Below are 22833 nucleotides of genomic sequence, written 5' to 3'. Positions count from 1 at the left end.
CACATGCATAAAGAGTCAGGGTGAATTTATGGTCTTATGATGGCTGTCGGCTGCTAATACTGTATATATATTCTTACAGTGATCTATAGCACCATGGCCAAAATCCCATGGGCACAAAATTCACAGCGGGTGTGGACTGTGTGTGTTGAGTTACCTCTCTTGGAGACTGCTTTCAATAGCTTATCTGCTTTTGTTTAGGATTTCCTGTCTGCTCACCACTAGCCTACTCTTTCCTCCTTTAGAGTTAAAATGCAGCCTCAATGTGCAATGGGGAGAGTTACAATTGCAAGAAGTCTCTTTATAGTCTGGCACCCTGTTTCACTTAAACATTTTTTGGAGAGGCTGAATATATGATTCCAAATTTATCAAATTACTTTTTCTCTTTGATTTAGTTCTGTAAAATTTTTAAAATTTATTTTCTTTTTATTACTTTTACTAGCGTTCCTGTTGCAGGAAAAATCCTGCAATAGGGTTTCCTGCTGCACTCTACCCTGCCCGCCTGCTCTCCTCCCTTCTCCCCCGCCCCGACTTCTCTCTCAGGCCACCTGCTTTTCTCCCTTCTTCGCCAGCTCCGCCTCTGCTCGTCCCTTCTCCTCCCCCCCCCTCCCCAGCTTGCTTGCTTCTCTGCAGCTTTGCTACCTTCTGCAGCTCTTGGCTTCTTTCTACGCTGTCTTGATATGCAAATTAGCCACCATCTTGGTTGGGATAATTTGCATACTCATCCTGATTGGTTGGTGGGCATGGCTTGGGCGTAGCGAAGGTGTGGTCAATTTGCATATTTGTCTATTATTAGGTAGGATTGTTTTTTTATTAATTATTTTTCCATCACCATTTATCCCCTCCATGCTCTCTTCCACCTCGACCCCCGTCTGATTCCCCCCACAATCACCAATTGTTGTCCATGTACATGAGTTCTCTCTCCTTTTTTTTCTTTTTTACGCAATCCTGCATCCCTCCCCCATACCCCAACTCCCACCAGAGCTGTCTGCCTGCTCTCTATCTGTGAATCTTCTCTATTTTGCTCAGTAGTTCAGTCCAATTAAATTCCACATATGAGTGTAACATGTTTAAGTTCTTTATGCTTTAGAATCAAAATTAGATTAAAATAAAGGTCTTAGTTTCAACTCCTGTGCCTCATTTTCAGAACATCTTGTTCCCACAAGTGTGTCTGAAGGTGGAGTGTATGTGACTTAACAACTCCATCCTGCTGCCACTCATGCTGCTCCTTTGCCATTGGTCAGATCCCAATCCCTTGCTGTTTCCCGAGTTTCCCTATTTTGTATCTGAGTCTTTGGTTTTCTTCTCCCTGTTCCTCCTTCTAGGCAGGAAGAGAACTATACTTTAACCAGTACTTCCGTTGTGGGGGTAATTGTTTACTTAAGTCTTAGTTGATAAAATCTGCTTCTATAAACTTAATGTAAGAGAAAAGGTGATAACTTAATAGATGTCAGCTTTTAAGTAATTGAATATAAAAAAGCAAACTCTTTAGAATGCATCATCTTCTATAAACATGTTTAAAATCAACAGATTTTATCTACAGTGCTGTAATATGTAAAAAACTAACTCCATGGAAGTTAGTAGAAATTAATTACATGGAACTCCTTTTGTAAGAAGGTTATTTTTACAAGGAAGGAAAATGTAATACTTCATAGATTTCAGCCTGAAGTTTTGGGTAAATTTGGAGAAGCATATCATTCGTAGCATGGCCGTAGCAGAAAGATTCAGTTCCCAGAGATTACTGGGGAAGTTCTTTCTTGCTCTCTTTTCTGTATTGTCTAGTGGGCATTGCCTAGTGTTTTGTCTACCCCAGTATTATCCTTATTTAGAATCTAGTCTATTGTTCTTAGCTCACCTTTTATTTATTTATTTTTATTTTTTGTAGGAAGCAATTTAAACAATCCTTAGAAATTTATTCTTTTATTTATTTATTTAATAATTCTTTATTGTTGAAAGTATTACATATGTCCCCTCCACCCCCCCCACTGACTCCTCTACCCCCCCACCAACCCTGCCACAGACCTTCACCACTCTATTGTCTGTGTCCATGTGTTATCATGCATACAAGGTCTTTGGTTGATTACCTCCCACTCACCCACCCTCCCACACCTTCCCTCTTGAGATTCTGTTCTCTATTCCATGCTTCCACGTCTCTGGATCCATTCCGTTCATCAGTTTATTTTGTTACTTAGATTCCACATATGAGTGAGATCATGTGATACTTGTCTTTCTCTGACTGACTTATTTCACTTAGCATGATACTCTACAGGTCCCTTTATGCTGTCTCAAAGGGTAAGATATTCTTCTTTTTCACTGCTGCATAGTATTCCATGGTATAAATGTACCACAACTTTTGTATCCACTCATTTACTGATGGGCGCTCTGGGCCCATCATCTCACCTTTTATTGCACAATCACCTTGAGTTGGAAAACGTCTCTGATTAAAGATTCTAATTGATGGGCGTCTTATGCTCCTCTTACCTGGTTGTGTAATCACTGCTCACGTCTTTGTGATCTCTATCTGGACAATAAAATCAGGCAAAGTTTCCTAATAAATCATTAGTGTTTCCATGCATAAACCTAGTATTAGAAGCAAAAAGGAGTTCCTTTCATTTTGCTTGGAAGAGCTCTTCAGATACTCTATAGAAAACTTTGAAATGTCGAAAGTCTAGCTAAGAAGAATTCCTTTGAATTTTTAAAGCCTACTACTTTATCAAGTCAGATACTGAAAAGCTATGTACTTGGGCCACACTTCAGTAGCCTATTGAATACATGCTATAAAGGAATTATTATTTAACTAGAGGCCCAATGCATGAAATTCGTGCACTGGGGGGGGGGGGGGGTGTCTCTCAGCCCAGCCTGCACTCTCGCCAATCTGGGATCCCTCAGGAGATGTCCGAATGCCGGTAGCCAGACATCCCTCTCACAATCTGGGACTGCTGGCACCCAGCCACTTGCCTGACTGCCAGCCTGATCACCCCCTAACCACTCCCCTGCCAGCCTGATCGATGCCTAACTGCTCCCCTGCCAGCCCGATTGCCCCCAACTGCCCTCCCCTGCCGGCCTAGTTGCCCCTAACTACTCTCACCTGCAGGCCTGGTCACCCCCAACTGCCCTCCCTGCTGGCTCGGCCACCCCTACCTGCCCTCCCCTGCCAGTCTGGTTGCCCCCAACTGCCCTCCCCTGCAGGCCTGGTTTGCCCCTAACTGCCCTCCCCTGCAGGCCTGGTCGCCCCCAACTACCCTGATCGCCCACAACTACCCTGCCCTGCCGGCCATCTTGTGGCGGCCATCTTTGACCACATGGGGGTGGCCATCTTGTGTGAGGGTGTGAGGGTCAATTGGCATATTACCTCTTTATTATATAGGACTAGAGGCCTGGTGCACCAAAATTAGTGCACTCGGGGGTTGGAGGTCCCTCAGCCCAGCCTGCACCCTCTCACAATCCGGGACCTCTCGGGTAGGGTCCCTAGGCCTGGCCTGAGATCAGGGCCTATTGGGGCTTTCCTTCCCCAGGCTGCAGGCAGCTTGTCCCACCCCTGCTGCTGCCACTGCTTACCATCTGTGCAGCACTGCCTCCTTCCTCCCCTGCCATTTGTGGCCTCCCTCTGCAGGTGACAGGTGTGGGGTGCGATGGCTTGGCCAGCCACACACCTCCCACAGAGTCACTGCTGCCGGTGGCCTGGGCCTCCCTCTTTCTTTGCTGAGTGGCGGGGCCAGTCCTACAAGGGGCTGTCTGCCTACCTGATCGCCCCTAACCACTCGCCTGCCTACCTGATCGCCCCTAACCACTTGCTTGCCTGCCTGATCACCCCTAACTGCTTGCTTTGGCACAGGGCCAGCCGGGCCAGGGGCAGTGGTAGTTCTGGTCTCTGGTCATTCTGGTCATTACGCTTATGGTGGCTGGCCTATTATTATAGGATGGTATGCCCTGGACTTGTTAATAGTATGAGACATTAAAGAAGAGGCCGTGTGACAACTGTTTCTATTAGTTTTTGTAGAATTGCACTTAAATTCTGTGGGTTATGTTTATTTTTAATACTTTATAAAGATTCGTGTAGTTAAAAACTTAGAGCTTTATCCTAGAAGAATTTCCACTTCTTCTCAGGAACTGGTAGCCCTTTATTGGAAACAAAAGTTTCCCAGTTTTAGAGGCTTTCTAAGAATCTCAGAACCAAATTGATTATAGCTTGGCTATTCTGATAAAAACCTTACTAATGTTATCCTCTCCCCCTGCCACCCCCCCCCCATTCATTGGTTCATGTTTTTGTCTCATCATTATAATCTTTCACTTGCATATTTTTTCTGGAAATGGGCAGTGCATAAGTAACTGAATGGGCTCCACTATTTAATTCTAAACTGTGGTATCAGAGTATCTAGCTACTTACCAAATTGAGAAAAAAGTTCTTTTCCTTAAACATTATACTCCTAAGTAGTTTTTTAAAAAATACTTGGGAAATCTTCTAAATTAGTACCCTGATTGAGTGAACCCGCATTCAACTCTGACACAGTTTGAGTTGCAGTCATGGAGACCAATGCTGGAGCTCTCGCTCCCAATATCACTGAAAATCTTAGTGTGAAGACATGCAGAGACCATGGAGAGCCAAACAGGCACAGGGCTCAGTGGTCACCCCACTTCGTCCATATATTCCAGTCATAGCTATTCCTTTTGATATCCCCCTGTAGTTTTGGGGTCTTAGTTTGAACTTCCAAACCTCAGTTTCACCAAGTACCCTCAAGAGTACCTTTCTTTTCCAGAGTATTCCTGGGATTACCTAAATTGTAGGTTATAAAAAATTCCTTCAGTATGCTTTTCAAATAGCAGAGCGATTTTTTTTATTACAATTTACCTTCCAGGATAATTGATGGACTATGTATACTTTGGTTTACTTTGATTTACATGAAATAGGATAAAAATGCTAAATATTTATCCAAGTAAATAGATAACTTTTGACTTTGGTGCTTAGAAATATTATCACTAGAGCATATTTTTAATGAGCTGGTTTATTTCTTTTAAAATTAAAATGTAGTTTACCTTTTTGAAAAAGTTTGAGTCATGAAACTTGTTGATGGTTCTACTACAGGATCCTGGCTACTGGGTGAAGATTCATCACTTAGAATACACAGACGGAGGAATCCTGGATCCAGATGATATCTTGGCCGATGTCGTGGAGGACAAAGATAAGGTAGATGACTCTAAAAACGTTCCTCTATGCTTTCCTCTATAGAGCTGTGTGTTTTCCAGAGAGTGAGATCCTTAGCAGACTCGTGTGTCAGCTATTATTAAAACATACCATCTGTTCAGGTTTTACCTGGGCAGCCCATAAATCAAAGTTCTCCATGAGATGTTTGGGGAAATGTTGTCAAGGTTTGGGAGTCTGTTCATGGTAGCCTAATGAGCGGACACTCCCTTCCCAAGAGTTCCTGATACGTCTCAGTAAGTTAGTGTCAGGCTCTGAGGCTGTTGGGGTTCTCACAGTCATCGTTGTCTCTTGAGTTTATTCTTGGCCTTTGCTGAATATTTAGCGTAATGCCTGAGATTTGAACATGTTTCAAAATACAGAATACAATGGGAAGGAATGTCATAAAGAACTACGGTGAAAACTTTTCATAAAGTAGTTGCACACAACTATTTTCCCTGATAGTTTTGTTTTTATTGCTAAAGTGAAATACTAGATTGACTAGACAAAAAAAGTTTGAGCATGTTTTGCCATGTAGATGGGAATAATTTCATTGCAAATCATGTTTTAGTAGGATTTTTCTTCTGACACTAAACTGAAAAAGGTATAAACTAACTATTCAGTTGAAATAAACTGGATTATTGGTGTTGAGGCATTGTTTATCACTAGTACCTCTGTGCTGGGCTCCTCTTCTCAATGGCTAATGTGTCCTTCAGAACTGAACTGCAGCCCTCCCTGAGAGAGCCTTGCTTCAGTTTCCTCTGCTGTGCATCCTGTGTGCCCCAGGCCAGTTTATGTCTGTGAACATGTTTCTCTGCATTGTTAATTGCAAGCTCAGGTAGGGGTGTGTGCGTGTGTGTGTGTGTGTGTGTGTGTGTGTGTGTGTGTGTGTGTGTGTATTTTAACCAACTGGAATGTAAATAAGGGATTTATTGAACTTGGGTAAAATTTACTTTTTTTCCCCCATTAAATCTTTTTTGGAATTTTCACATTTAATTAATCTTTGTAGACATTCTTCCTACTTATTTTTCTTATTTCCTGTTGGGACTGGTGTGCCTAGCATTATAATTAGTGACTTCATAAGGGACTTATCTCCCTAACTCGATTGTAAGCTCCTGGAGGACATGAACTAGGCGATTTCTATTTCTTGTGTGTTCCTTGTATTAATGATATCTGGTACAATATCTTACTCAAACTTGATTCTCAAAAGAACCCTTAGTGAAATTAATGAGTGAAAAAGAAAGCGTTGCTGTCTACAGTTGACTCCTGCTGTACATGGTTCCAGCGCACACTTGTTGGTTGGGTCTCCAAGTAAGTAATACTGCGTTGTTTATGCTCATAACTTTAAAGGAGGACCTTCACATCTGCATTTCACCGTTTGGCTTTCTGCTGCTTCTCTACAGCCATCTTCTTCCTTGGAAATATTCTAGGCCTTTGGGTTGTTAACGAAGAAGGTTGTCCTGTCTCCAGTTTCACTGATGTCCAGTGTGTTAGAATGGAGAGCTGAAACGTGGCACGTTTAAGAAGAGCCAGAGGAAAATGTCTCACCCCAGTCTCATACAGGACCTCACCACAGGAGGATGCTCCTGTGAACAGCGCCCAGGGACATAATGTGTCCTATAGAGAGAGCTCTCCCTTTTAGAGAAGTCATTTTAACCATCTTGGCCGTGTGCACAGTCCATTTACTAGGCACAGAAACAGCACTTTTGTGTGTAATCTCTGTTTTAAGGGACTTCACCATCACTACTAAATAAGGTGAAAAATTGAGATAATCAGTTAAAATCCTAGCAAAGGATTAGTGTTGTTTGGGTTCAGATTTAGTGAATCCTATAATACTCTTTTCTCTTCTACATGAAGCCTAACTTGTATTGTTCTGAAGAGTTGGTGGGAAGTTCTACTTTGGATTTTGTCAGAAAACACTGTACTCCTATTTCCTTCTTTTTTACAACAATGTAAGTGAAAAAGAGAGCATCACTAATTTCTTTTTTTTCCTGACACCCTCTCTGCAGTCTTAAGATTTTCCTCATAGACTTATTTTTGGCTTTCGATAAATATTCAATGTAATGCCTGAGATTTGAATATGTTTCAAAGTAGAGAATACATGGGGAGAAAAGTCTATATGAAGAACTATGGTGAAGATTTTTCTTAAAGTAATTGCACACAGCTCTCTTTCGTCATATTGTCTAGTATGGGAAGCAGGTTCTGCCAGACTCCATCTTTCCTGATTTTTTTTTTTTGTCACTTAGATTAAGAAGTATTTATAAGTGATGCTTCAGGATGTTTAGTGACATGTGAAATTCACGCAAGATCCCTTGAGACATATTGAGCTTAGATAAAATTATAACTCACCTATTTTCAAAGTGGCCGTCTCATACTTTCTTGTATTGAGAATATAGACAGAAAACAAGCCTAAAGAGCCATGATGGATGTACAGAATCCTCGTGCCGAAGTCCACACACCTCGCCTCCTAGGAAAGGCTCACTCCAGGTGAGAAATTCTAATTAGGAGATAGCTTAGCTGGAAAGGATGAAGCAGGAAAACCGGAGACTTAGAATTAGAGAGCAGAGTAGGCTGAGGCCATTTAATTAGTATACAGAAAACCATATAGCATACTGCTGTAAAGACTAAAATTACAGGATACATGGCATTTACTTAAAACCAGGTAAGGGCTAATATAGCTTAGTCAGTTTTCTAAAGAAAAAGAATGACTTTTTAAACGTTTGGTCTTACCTCCCTTAATACCTTGGGCCAACATAGAGCATGGTGCGTGCCATACATGGGGCTCTTTGGGGGGTGATTGTTTATTTGTTTTTTGTTTGCTTTCCCACTAGAGCCCCTTCACAGGGGAATCACACTTTTACAATGATGCACTATTTCATCCTGTATTTTTTCAAAATATTATTGGAGCAGCTTTGGAATTTTGCGTAAGATTTGTGCTGAAACTTAATTATCCAGTTGTGACAGTTTTTTCTCAAAATTCTTCACTTTTTTGTATCAGTCTTGATGATACCAGTTCTCTGGGATAAATATCTAAGAATTTACAGCTTTACACTAATGTCTCTTCTCTGGATGCCCAAGGCTACCAACTGAGTTTACCTAATAACAACTACTTAATATTTTATTGAGCACTAACAGTGCCCCAGCATGTCTTTGCACTTACATATTCTATTTTAGAGTGACCCTGTGGGCAGGAGCTATATATTACCCCTGTTTTTAATTTCTGAGGACAGCCACAGAAATTCTAAGTGACTTGCCGAAGACCACACAGGTGTAGTTAGTGGCAGAATCAGACTCTGGAACCTAGATTTTAAATTTTAACACTATTTTGTTCTTCAATGTGCCAAGCAGTGTGTTGGGTGTTTGTATCTACAATTTCTAATTATAAAAAATCATCAATCATAAATAATAAAAAATGTGTTTTTACACAGTTACATCATTATTAAGAAAAGATAATAGAACTATGGGGTGCAACAAAATTAATCCAGACTTAGTATGACATGCATATATAGTTAGCTTCACCTGTCTTTGCCTGCAGCCTGCATCTAATTCCCTGTACATGCCTGCCAGTTTTATCAGTTGCTTTCTCTTTACCCCCTTTTCAGGCCCTAGGTTACTCAGTTCAGTTTAATTCCAGGTGAATCTTATAGACTGTACTTGTTTCAGAAATGACACTAAATGCAGTTTCATAGATAAATAAATGCTGTATTCTAGTAGCTACTTTTCAGATGGATTACAGAATGTGTGCAGATTATACACTGTGCTGTCTGCAGGAGGCAGAGTGTTGACCCCCAATCGCATCTGTACCCTGATCTCCACAGCTTGTGATTATGTGTGTTACATGGCAAAAGGATCTTTGCAAAACTGATTAAGGACTTTGAAATGGGAAGTTATTCTGGATTGTTTGGGCCAAGGATAATCACAAGAGTCCTTATAAATGAAAGAGGAAGGCAGGAGAGTCAGTATTAGAGAGATACCATGGAAGAAGTTGACTGTCCAGTGCTGGCTTGGAAAATGGAGACAATTCAGAGCTTCTAGAATCTGGAAAAGGCAAGGGAATGAATCCTCCCATAGAACCTCTAGAAAGAACACAGCGCTGCTGACCCCTTGATTTTAGCCCCATGAGACCCATTTCAGTCTTTTTACATCCAGAATTGTAAGTTACATTTGTGTTGCTTGAAGGCACTATAATTTGTTATAGCAGCAATAGGAACTCATACACCGTCTCTTACCTAATTTTAAACTTATAAATTGATGATGGATTTCTCGGTTTCACATTAACATGGCTCTTTAGATCTTATAGGACAGGGAAAATCTCTTATACTTCAGATTAGTTTATTGGAATGTGCATTCCTCCCAAACTGATTCTCAATTCTTTGGGTGAGCCTTCAGTCTTTGGGACTTGAATGTTATGCTGTTGTCTTGTATTATGTAGGAACCATTGAAGTTCCACACCCAAGAGCTATGTAATATTCCTTTATCAGTTTCTCATTTCAATATTCAAAGGCCCTAGGAAATCTAAAGATTGACGCTTAATAAGCCACTGTAAAGCTTATTGTTCTCTAATTGCTATTTTTTTTTCAGTCTGAGAACCTCTGAGTATTGAACTTTTTTAATGATTGTTTTTCTTGTTAATTGTCATTATTATATCTTGACTTGGTTGTAGAAGACAATTGCAATATAATACTGAAATGTGCAAATATAAAACTTGTAGTATGTAAATTGGATTACTGCCATGGTTAGACTAAATATACAAAAGCGAAACTATATTATGTGGTGATGTCTCTATTTTTGACAAAACTTTGACTGTCATCAGAGTTTGTCTTGGAGAGATGCCAACATCTCCTGGCCTCCAGCAAGGCGGGGCTGGCCCTGGAGGCTGGGTTGCTTCCGGAATCACATGGGATACCTAGCACCCAACTAGGACAGCGCCAGTGCGACCTTATGCCTTACGTGTTCCCGGGCAAGTTTCTGCATTTCTGTTAGCCTCAATTTTTATGTTTGTAAAATGGGTAAAGTGTTCGTTTTTAATCGTATATGATTAGTGTAGGAAAACTATATTACGTTTAAATATAGTATAGCATATAGTAAGTGTTTAAATGTTAGCTGTAATATTAAAATATTATTATGGTAGTGTTACTAGTGCATTTTTACCTGGGTTTTGATGTAACCATTAATTTTTTAAAATTTAAGTATTAAAACATCAAACTATTTTACAGTACAGTCTGTTTTTTTTAAACCCTTATTCATTTTCTTTAAAAGTTATTAAATGGTTTGTTTTATGGGAAGATTATTATTATGATAAAACACTTGGACTTACACATGATTGAGAAATCAAAATGCCACTAGGACTAAATGTAATGTTAGAATAAGAATACTTTGATCAGAATGTAGTGTTTGGTAATATACGACACATTCTGGGGTCAAATGTGGGTTTGAAACGGAGGCTGGTGTGCACACCTAGTGAGCTGTGACCTCACACCAGTCAACTGTCCCTAAGCCCACATTGCTTGCTGAGCACGCTCTGTTGCCCTCTAGTGGAGTCCACAGCGACCTGGAAACCAGCTCACAGGAGCTGCTCCCTGACTGTGATGATGTATTCGGTTCTATTTCATTCTAAATGAATGTTTACCATATTTTTTAGTATAACCCACAGGTTCAGTCATGGAGAGTAAAGCCAGACTTTATATTTTAACCAGTGCTTGTCATTTCTTCATCAACCGTACCAATATTTACCTATGCTTGTGTGAGTTTTCTTAGAAGGGCTAACGCAAAACCTGTGCATTCATAAAACCCCTTCTTTTTGTTTAGACTTCTTCTCATCTTCCTGTTCACTAGTTGAAAGGTTAATGGCTGGTTGTGATGAAGTGTAACTTTTTCAATGTGGAGTTAAATAATATATGGGATATAGTGTGTTTTTCTGAAGTTAAATTAAGTAAGATTACTTTAAAAAAAAAAAGGGGTCCTGAATTGATTACATAATTTTTGAGTCCTGATTTTGTCAGTAAGACTCCCATTTAAAGGAGAAACACCTATTTTAAATCTTTGATTTTTAACAAATCAGAATATGGGGTTTTGAGGTGTGTTTTTTAAAGTTTTTTTTCTTTGGTTCATGGGTGTTGAAGTTTGGAACTGTATTTGAAACAAAGTTTATAGAATGTTTCAGAAATAAAGGCAGAAGCCACTATAAAAAGTATTACCTTGGCCAGCAAATAGTATCTCAAACTGTTAAAGAACATTCTCTGCTTTTACAATTACAAAGTTATTGAACCAGAAGAAGCCTCTGCCATCCTGTGGTCTAAGCCCATCATCTTGCAAGAGAAACATCTGAACCAGGAAGAGCTGCATATGGCTCCCCATTCCCAGCGGCCAACCCCCTCCCCCCCCCCCCATCTTTCCTGAGCCCTTATCTGCCTTTCCTCCTTGGAAGCCCCATACCCTCTGGTGCAGGACAGAGCTACTCAGTTGCAGCCCTCAAGTGCTTCCTCCACTCGATTTCCTAGTCTTCCCGGTTGAACATGCAGTTGTTTGTAAAATGTAGTGTTTAACAAATCCAATTCATTCTCTCCTTTAACCTGTCTCATGTGTCTATTCCCCTCTTGGTATTTCCACGGCTACCAAATTTAAATCTTTAAAATCTCAGGCAGTGGGACTTAATGGATCAAGGAATCGGTGGTCTTGCCTTTAGCTTCATCCCCACCCCTCACCTGTTCTATGGCTGAGTGCAAGCCGAGTGGCCAAGAGCGTGGATTCTGGCTAGCCAAGGCGGTTTACTTCTTGGCCCTGCTCTGTGTGTGGCTTTGGGCAAGTTACTTAACCTTTTTGTCCTTAGTTTCCTCGTGGGCAATTGGAGCTAAAAATAGTACCAGTTTTACAAGTTAATACATGCAAAGTGTTTAGGAGAGTATCTGGCCTGCAGTAAGTCAGCAGTATGTGGTACGTGTTATTACAATGAACATACTACCGTTGTTAACGTAGATTACCTTATTCCTAAAGTAACACTTAAGTCATGCCATTTTTTCCCAATGTATACTGAATCAAGTCCAAACCTCATATCCATACATTGTATTCAGAGGCCTCAGCGTGCCCCCAAACTATCTTTCTCAAACGTAACCTTCTCTAACCTCAGTAGTACTAAAACTACTGTACTGACTATTCTCTTGTGTACTACGTATGTGCTTTCTTGGTTCACAGCTTTCTTAATGTTTCACTCGTCTAGTGTGTCCTTACCCCTACTCCGTGCCTATCCAGGATTCATTCTATATATTACAGGATGTAAACTTCATGAGGAAAGGGTCTTAGTTTTCTTCATTGCTGTATTATTATTCTTTTGTTTTGTTTTGTTTTGTTTTGTTAATCCTCACCCTTTTCCATTGATTTTTAGAGAGAGTGGAAGGGAGGGAAAGAGACAGAGAGAGATAAACATGATGTGAGAGAGACACATCGGTTGCCTCCTGCATGTGCCCTGGCCAGGGCCAGGGATTTAGCCTGCAACCAAGTACGTGCCCTTTACAGAAATTGAACCCAGGACCCTTCTGCGGGCCAGTGCTTTATCCGCTGAGGCAAATTGGCCAGGGCCATTGCTATATTCTTAGTGTCTGCAGCAGTGCCTGCACTTCAGAGCTGTCCAGACAGTTGTAGAGTGGAGTTAAATGAATGAATGAGTGAATATGTGTGTATGTTTTCAGGTGTGGAGTAAGCCATTTAACCACACTAAATTCCAGGCTTTTCTCCTTGATAAATGAGAATGGTAAATTATATCTTTTTCACAGTGTCACTGGGAAGGTTGAGAAGCTGTATGTGAAAAATATAATGGAAATTATAAAGTACTATGTACATGTAAAATGTATTTATTCCTGCTGCTCGATTCTTATTGATCTTTCAAGATCAGGTCAAATTGTATTTTTTTTCCAGTCAGTGTTTGCCAACCATCCCAATCCTAAGTGAATTCTCTGTGCTCTGTAATTTTATAGAAATCATTAACTAGTCTTTATAAAAAATACTATTGCCTAGTAACATTTATCAATTGCCACCTTGAAAATCTTAACAATTTTGATAGGGTTTAGCATAAGACTTACTTTTGTATCCCCAAATAAAATTATATGAATTTATATGCTTTTTTACAACAGGAATGGTCTTTTGGAATATTTTTAACACCTTGTTATTTCTTACCTGTGCTTTCGTGTTTAATAGACATGTTTGATTTTAGATAGTGACAGAGTTGGAGCTAGAATCAAAGATTTCTACTAGTCCTTCTTTTCCTTTCATCAAACTGTTGTCTCTTTTAAATATTTCAGAAGGAGGCAGTTTATGGGCATGTTTCCACTCCAGAGGGGAACTTTGGGATCAGTGCCTTTGTGATCTTACTGTGGCAAAGACAAATGGTGCCGAGAGAGTAACTTACACCAAAGTAATCCAGATGTTGGCCAAGCCAAATATGTTCTCCCTCGTGCCTTCTGCAGTTTAGGAGGCTGGCAACTATAGTGTGTGTATTTGTGTGTGTGTGTGTGTGTGTGTGTGTGTGTGTGTGTGTGTGTGTGTGAGAGAGAGAGAGAGAGAGAGAGAGAGAGAGAGAGAGAGAGAGAGAATATGCACACAGATGTATGTGTGTATTTGTTGTGCAAAGTTTCCACCAGAGGTTGGAAAGAAAGTGTAAAGTTTGATGGTGCTGGTAATTCAGCTAGGCTTTGAGTACATGAGGATGAAAATGTAAGAAAATGTTTGATATATGCGTAAAACTTCAAGTCCTTGGTTGGAGGGGAAAAGGCAATAAAATGAGATTACAATAATGCTTTACTGAGAGGTAAAAATGTAATTCTAAAAAAAATATCAATGAACATTTTCACCATTACAGCATGCCTATAGCCATATGTTATGTTATTGGACCCAGTTCCTTCACTGTTTTCTCTCACATTAACTTCTTTCAAAGCTATTTGTATAGGCCCATCTATGCCCAAGAGGTATGGGACTATTATTTTTAAAATACATCTATTTTTGACTTATCTATCTTACAAATGGCGGTTGCATCAAAAAGCCTCAAATTACATGAAATGGGAAGCATTATAAGTTATAAAACATCCTCTTTGAAAAAGGCAAATGCCTCTGGGTACTAATTGGGCACCACATCATCAATACCTGGGTGTATATCACTTAAATCAGATCACATCCCTCCACGGCCTAGCTGACATCAGCTTCACTAAAGGAACATTGTAGAGTGCTGTGTGGCAGAGCACTGGGCTTTGGCAGTTTGAATCTGGCCTTTTCTGATTATTATTCTAATCTCTCTCAACCTCAGTTTTCTCAATTGTAAAATCAGTTACCCCTGTCCCACTGACCACACTGGGTTTGGAGGAGGACCAAATGAAAGTCAGGGCATGGTGACACTTTGAAGGAGGATGCACCAAACAAATATAGCTCTTTTGTTCTTATCCCTTGCAGCAGGAGCCCTGGGGAATATAAGCAAACATTTCCTTTTTGTCCAGGAGGGACTTGCTGTGGTGTAAGAACACTGAGCCAGGGAGAGGGATCTGAGAGAGGCTGGAAGGAAGGAGAAGGTTATGTGAAAAGAACGGTTTTCTCTTTCTCTCGTCCAAGGAGGTGTCCCTGAAAGAAGGGATCTCTTCAACCAGGAAAGAGGGTAACCATGGGGATTGTAAGAAGAGGCAGGTTCCTGAAAGGAAGATTGAATTGACCCTTAGGAACTTAATAGGTGGGAAGAGAAGGTATCAGAGCTCCCACATACAGACAGCAAGGAGGGAATATACTGCAGTACAGGGACACTTTCCAGAGCTTCCCAAGGTTCTGGAACCTGATGCAGGCTGTGTACGTGATCACTACCCAGTTCTTCTCCCTAATGGTTAGCAGTAGGTTCCTTAAAATGGAAAGAAACTGGGTGCTTTTTTGAAGTGTGTGTGTGTGTGTGTGTGTGTGTGTGTGTGTGTGTGTGTGTCTGTCTGTGTCTTAGGATAAGAGAGACCTCAAGAAATAAGATAAAATATAATGGAAAGAAAAGCACCAGAATACCCGAGATCCCATGACTTAAGGCAAGGAAAGAAAAGCCAACTGCAGGGATATTGCTCAGTACTGACAAGTGACCCGTGGAACTTAAACAAGCAACTATTTAGATCCTTGACATTTTCACCAAGAGATATGAGCTATTCAACCATTTCATGAGATTAGCCATGTATGTACCAGACTTCTAGTTAATCATTTACTCTGCTAGTGCTTCTATGTCCAGGAGCTCAAACTCATTTTGTGTTGTTAATTAGGTAGACTGCAGATCAGTTGGAATTTGGGGGGCTGCTCTTGGAATCAAATTAATGTTGATAACCTTTTCATTGAGGTACTTGTTCCAGATTCCATTTACATGTTACAGATGCCTTACATTTAATAACATTTTAGTAAATAAGAATATTTAATTCCCATATATTTGGTTGCTTAAATTGTAGCATTTAAAAGTCCTATAAGTATATAGTTTTCTGTTTAAAAATAAAATAGATTTTCCCATCATGGATATAGAACTTCACTTAGAGACTTTTGGCCGGGTTACCAAACTTTATATTTACTGCTTTAACTTTAGTTTTCTTTCTAGCTTGCCTTCTTTTGATGTTATGAATCAATTTTGAAGGATCAAGTGACATTTCCTTAGCAATAAAGGAGAAAGCCTCCTTGCGCAGACTTTAATCAGAGGAGTAAAATAGCATAGAAGATTGTTCCTATGTAACATCTTTATTAATCTTCATTCAAAATTTGTTACAAGGGAAGCACACATATTTATATAATACTTAACCATCAATGGACCAGAAAGACTGCAAGCTAATGTGATTTGAGATGATTCCAGTAGCCCACCAGTCTGACATGTGCAGTTATTACATACATGAACGAAAAGTTGAAGAATCGCATAGTTCCTGATGGCAGGTTGGAGGCTTGGAGCTGCGGCGGCCATCTAGCTTCCCGCACGAGGAGACTCCGGGGATCTCAGGGACTGCGCCTCTGAGCCAGTGGGTTGAGTCACCTCTGAAGTCAGTCCATCCTGACTCGGGGCCTCCAGTGAGATGGGTCATATGCTACCTTATGTGAAGCCTGTTTCAGTTGCGTTTTTCCGTGACTCACAGATTACAGTTTCCCCATTGTTACCCCCCGTTATGGGAGCTTGGCTCCATTTCCCCACTCCTGTTTATTCCCACTTGATTTAGCACCTGTCTGTTCTTCCCTCTTTAGTTCTGTGCAACTTTCATTTGGAAAATTTCCTGAATTTTGTTCATGTTTCTGCCACGTTACTTAGCTTCCTCCTTTCAGAAGTTTCTGAATTGTTTGTGGAAGAATGAAGCCCCATTCGGGTTAAAATGTATAGTTAAGGTTAGTTTGCAGGACTTTGATTTAATAGGCTAGATTAATTTGGAATTTTTCCATTTGGTGAGAGTTATATCTTTATAAGTTCTTTATTATCTGTGATTGTCGAGTTTGTACAAAGGAACACTTCATGATATTAAATGATTAGATTTATGTTTGTCAAAAATTCTCCTTATTATTTCACAAATGCTTTTAAAAATTATATATTGTCAGCCAATATTCTAAGTACTGAGGAATCAGAAAGTTCTATTTTTGTCATTTTTAGGTACTTTAAACATAAATAGTTAAGTCGTGTGTGTCTCACAGAGGAACCCAGGCTGTTTTCCCCAGGTCTTTTCTAGACTTATCTTCCTGTTTTTTTGTTTGTTTGTTTGTTTTAACATCATGAAAAAACATTTGCTGCTAATCTTGAAATGTTGGGATTTCTCCTTAACTGGATATAATTTTATTTACATCAAGAAGCTGGAAACTATGTTTAAAGCAAACAAATGAAAAACAACAACAACAACACTCAGGCAGTTTAAGATGTTTGCCAGAACTTGGAATGAAGTACACTAATCTAACTTGGAATGAAGTACACTAATCCTTTAAAGAATTCTGCAATGGCATGAGATAATGTGGTTAATACTCCACTCCAGCTTGCTCTCAGCAGTGGGGAAGTTTTGTAATTATCAGAGTTTTCTGAAATCATCTAGAAAGAAATGGGGCCCTTGTCCTGACATATGGTTCTTTTCCTTCTAAGCCTTACCTAAGTTATAGAGGTGTCTAGATGCCCCGATGTAGCAAGGGACGCCCAGGGAACCCAGGGCCCTAGTCGGGGCAGAATGGCGATTTCTCCTATCGCCATGGCGGTGGGAGTACTCACAGCATGGGGCTATTTTTGTGATAGTCCATGCATTTTTATATCCAAATAACATAAAGATGGTGGTTCTTTACGTTGTGACATTTAAATCATGATCATTCTTTTCTGAAATGGCTACATGACAGTTAAAATCAGAGTTGTTTGAGCTAGCTGAAGAACTTGCCCCTCTCCTCAAACGACAGGGGATATTTCGGTGTACTTAGGAAGATTGGAGGTTATGTGAGAAGTGTTGGGATTGGGGACATGAATGTGACTAGTTAGGAAAATAATTTGCTAATTCAGTTTGCTGGTGACTTGGGGAAAAGAAATGCTGTGATACACATCCAAATAAAACAAGCAACAAAGAATAATGTGAAGAAGAAAGTGATAGAAAAGTGATAAAATAATGTTAGCATTTCCTTAGGGAGACCTAATGTCAAAGGCATAAACACTCAAGCTATTTAGATGTCTCTCTTCCAAGTGGAAACTTCTATTTAAAGAAGTTAAGTATTTAACGGCAATGATTGAACATAATGGATGAAATATTTTACACTTGACAGAAACTTCAATCTGAGTTGAAGCTTGTACTCATATATAATGCATTAAAATATGGAATGTAACTTTTGGTTAGCCAAGTTTTAATTTTAAATTTTAGCATCTTTTGTGTATATAAACAAACAGTAAAGTTATCAAGTCGTCATGTTTCAAGAAAACTTAGATTAGAAACAAGTATATTTCTTGCTACATTGCTATTTGAAATGAGTTCTCAAAAGACTAAGGTACTGTTATTTAGATCTTTGCTGTTCATTGGAAGTCAAAAGCTGAAAATAAATATAGAATTTATTGAAATGAATGCTTATGGAAGTCTGTTTCCTGGTAATTTAATTCAGCATACTGCTTAGATTTTTCCAAAATTAAATATTGTCCTCTTAAATGGAAAAGTTTTTTCTTTTATTCCACTATAGTATCTGATGGCCTAATGTCACCATAAGTAAAGATGGTAATTTGAAATGTAGATTTTTTTTTTATTTTAGTTATAACTTTATTTGAAAATTAAATTTTTAGACAATGAAAATACTTATGACTGGAATATTGAGAGCACTATTTTGACAGTATAAATAACAGATTTTAAAATTTGATATTGTCTCCATATTAGGAGAGGAATGCAGCTCTGGATTAAATTTTTGAGAAACATTCCTTTATTATGACATCCAGGTGATTAATACTTCAACCAAATCATTGCTTTAAAGTATCTCCTTTCACTGCCCATGAGATCTGGAGCCGCAAGCATACATGAAACCTGGCGTCCACTTTGTGCTCCTCACCATTCACTTTGGGACCATGCCAGTGCCTTGGTTAGCGTGGTGAAAGTATGGTCTGCATGCCATGTTTTAAGAATTAATGTAAGGCCAGATGATTTTTCTATGTGACTTCCTTCTTGCATTTGAGTGACACACAGATAGCGTCAAAACAAAAGCTTAAGAATGAAAGGTGGTAGGAAAGGAGTTTTAAGCAAAAGACACCTTTGCAAGTTTTTCCCTTTGGTTTGAAACGATTTCACTACTAAAAATGTTAACACCTGTTGAATCTCAAGTTCTCAAATACCATAAAAAGGTACCCAAATCATAAGTAATCACATCAAGCAGAAATAATTATTATTAGAAACTAGGCATATACATTTCTTTCACAGAGACATTCAAACATCAATATTATGTATATACTTTTCACACAAAATTGATGCAGTGACATTCTTCTCTTTAACTTAACATTTTGCATTCTGTGAAGGGTAATTTTTAATGTCAGCATAGTGTTGCATCCTTGTTTAAATGGGGATGTTTAGCATCTTGCTTTTTATTTGAAGTTTTTGCTATACTTCTGGTCAATAATTACTCTAGTTACTATAGGTAAATTTTAAAGCAAGATGTTTTTCAATATAAAAATCTTGGAATATTTTAGGAAAATAACTTCAAGCACTTTAAGGTACAGCATAGAATTCCCGTTAAGAAAATTGTAGGTAAGTGGCCATGTTAATAGGGCTTACTGAGCTGGTTGCTTACCTAGGCAGCTATGTATGGGTTCTGATCTCTGTTATGGTGTTTGCAAGAAAATTCCCATTTGTCTTACAAGAGATTAGTGGTAAATTATTAGCTGTAATTTGCTTTAAAGACATTTCCCCCTTGAAATACATATATGAAAAGTTTAAAGCAAGTTTCAATTTTTAAAAATCTTAAATCTGTTTTAGGTTTAAAACATCTATTTTCTGTTTAAGGTTATTTTGTTATGATTTAACCATTGCTTAGCAATTTAATAATCCATAGAATACCTTTTTGCACCAACTAAAAACAATCATACTTTCTAGATTCCTTCTACTGAGGAAGATATTCTGAACATGAATATATTTATTTTAGAATTACAAGACTGTAAGTAGAATACTACCTATGATTCTGATTAGAATTTACTTTATTGAGAGTTTACCAAGTATGCGTCACAGTACTAAAATGCTCACGTTATCTCATGGAATCTTTAGGATTGTCCAGTGAGGGAGACCTGTTGTCCCCATTTTACAGATGAAGGATCTACTGCTGAGAGAGCAGCATGAAGCGGTTGGCCTGTGTCACAGAGCCAGTCTGTGGCTGAGCCAGGAATCAAACTCAGATCTCGAAAGCCAGACTTCTCAATGGCTACGCTTAGACACAGAGTTTGCTTTTCATTTACAAACGAGAGGCCTGATGCACGAAATTCATGCAAGGGGCTCTGCCCTCGCAGACCCGGCTGCCTCATGGCCCCATCCCCTTCCCACTGGTTGCTCTGGAAGGTCATTCCTCCTTCTGGTCTAATTAGCATATTATCCCTTTAGGATATAGGATATTATGTGGCCATAAAAAAGGAAATCTTAACCTTTTGCAACAGCATGTATAGACCGGGGGATTATTATGCTAAGTGAGATAAGCCAGTCAGAGAAAGATAAGTATCACATGATTTCACTCATGTGGAATCTCATGAACAAAATAAACTGACAAACAAAATAGAAAAGAGATATGGGTGCATGGAACAGACTGACAGTTGTCAGGAGGGAGGTGGTGGGGCACTGGATGAAAGAAGGTGAAGAGATTAACCAAAAACCACATATGCATAACACATAGACACAGACAATGGTGTGGTGATGGCCACAGGGAAGAGGGTTGTGGGATAAGTAGAGGTGGGCCAAGGCGGAGAAATGGGGACCAAAAGAGACTTTGCTGGGACGATGTGCGCATGACTCAGTGTGCAGATGATGTTGTATTGAATTGCACACTTGAGACCTGTTTGGTTTTGTGAATCAGTGCCACCCCTATAAATGTTAAAACAAAACAAACAAACAAAAAACCCCCAGAGTTTGCTTTTTGCTTTTTCATGTTTGTGGTATTTGGAACTCGATTGAATCGTCTCTGCGCTGGCTCACGTATAGAGTCTTTGTGCCAAGAATCCATACCCAGGACGTAGTTTATGGAAAAGCAAAAGATGCCTCTTGTTAAAGAGTAGGGTATGTACAGAGAGGGGTAGGGCTGGGGAGTTACAGGCTGTGACAACTCATTTATTTCTGTTGCTTTATGCTCCTGTAAAAATATATAAAAAAAACCTAGGTTGTGAATTTCTTTACTTTTATGAAACGTTTTAATTTCTGTAGAGTTGCCATGCATTATTCAAGATTATAAGATGATTTGAATTTCAGGAGCAGACAGATTTTCTGATGAGGATTTCAAGCTGTGTAATTATGAAACCCATATAGGTTAAAAGTTCAGAACTCGTTAGCTAAATCATTAAAAAAAATAACCAATTTCTAAGCCTGGCATTTCATTTTGGGGGGTACAGTTACAGTGCCACTTACTGAGGACTCCCGGACTCTGCCTCATGTCCCACTGCATGCTGGAGTGTCCACAACCACCTACCACATCGCTTATCCTATGTTACTACATAATTTATTAAGAAAAATCATTTTTTTATGGTGGTGAATTTGATGCTACAAAATAAGGCACAGTCCTGGCAATTCCTTTAACACTTTTGTTGGCTCCTTAAAAATTCAAGGAGGTTAATGAATGAGTGCCAAATATCAGAAAGCTTCATTGGGACCTGTTACAGGTGTCAGAGCATACATTTAGGAAATGAACTGTGAAAGTCCTTCAGAAAATGAGTTCGTGTTTCGGAATAAAATATAATGAAATTACCATTCACATTAAAGAGATAGCTCATAAGGAGTATCTTTTTATTGTTGTAAAATATATGTAACAGAATTTATTGTTATAACTATTTTTACTTGTACACTTCACAGACACTAAGTACATTGACTATTCATCTTCAGAACTTTTCATTTTACGAGCAGTTTTTGTTTTGAATAAAGTAATGCAGACATCATTGAGAATATGCTTGGATTTGTAGAGGTGCTTAGAACCTTTAAAGCTCTTGACTTTTCAGTTTATGTAACAGTGAACTTTGACATTGTACTACATGGAATCCAATGATACAAATGAAATACTTGCTCAACTTTTGAAATACTAGTTCTGTCAGGGTCATGCTTGCTTTCTGTGGGATGAAAGGATATGGAGGGGAAAACCATATTCACATAAAAACAATCTCATGTAGAACTATTAGAGATGATTAAAGATATCATGATCATCAAACAGTTAAAGCTAGAAAATAAAATACGGTATTGATGAGCTTTTTGACAGGCATGAAGATTTTAATGCACGTTATCTTGCTTTGCTAATCAAGGAGACTGAGATGCATTTGCCTGTTAAATACAAGTTGCTTTCGGCTTAGTTATCAGGGATTTTACATTTATTGTCTCTTCATTTGAATGCTACATAAACCCTCCCCTTTATATCTGAGGGGGTCACTATTTTTTTTCCTTTAGAGTATTACTGTTATATGTTGAGAATATATGTATTTTTAATGCGTGGAGAATAACAAAAAAGAATTTTTTATTGCTTCATTTCATGCTTGGTAAGATTCCAACTGTCATAACATTATAAAATTTTGAACCTCGAGGCACATTTCATCACCAGAGTACTAATTACTGCAGAGAACTGGAGCGAGTCATTATGGAGTAGTATTTATTAGAGCTGCCCAATTTTAATGTTTTTTTTTTTTTTTCCTTTTGGACCAGAAACACTTAAATAAAAGGTTAAGCTGTTTTGGCACAGAAGTGGGAAGAAAAACTGCATAGTGCATGCAACACTGTCAAATATAATACAGGAAGGGTGGGATTAATTGAAAATTAGTCACTGACTCACACAGAGACTCGGCATCTTATTTTCAGAGATGCTCTGAGCAGGGCAGATCTTAATCTTGATTTATTTTCATTTTATTTAATGTTGGGCACCTGCTGTGTGCTGGGCACCAGTGAGATGAGGGGAATGGAAAAGACAAGTGTTTCCCTTCATGGAGCCTCTATTCTTTATGGGGAAAGAGATGAGCAAAGCGGCAGCAA

The 22833-nt window shown here is 39.0% G+C and overlaps 1 protein-coding gene across 4 annotated transcripts in view; it reads left to right on the top strand.

Moving 5' to 3' along the window:
• Positions 1-22833, top strand: part of PARD3B (par-3 family cell polarity regulator beta) — a 910289-nt gene that overhangs the window by 100104 nt on the left and 787352 nt on the right. For all 4 annotated transcript variants that reach the window (XM_054722996.1, XM_054722997.1, XM_054722998.1 and 1 more), the window contains exon 2: positions 5081-5182. In XM_054722996.1, the coding sequence (XP_054578971.1) occupies positions 5081-5182 (102 nt within the window). The remainder of the gene's footprint in view (positions 1-5080; positions 5183-22833) is intronic.

This window comes from Eptesicus fuscus, chromosome 11 (genome assembly GCF_027574615.1).
Source record: "Eptesicus fuscus isolate TK198812 chromosome 11, DD_ASM_mEF_20220401, whole genome shotgun sequence".
Taxonomy (NCBI): Eukaryota; Metazoa; Chordata; class Mammalia; order Chiroptera; family Vespertilionidae; genus Eptesicus; species Eptesicus fuscus.
This window is presented reverse-complemented; position numbering and strand designations above follow the sequence as displayed.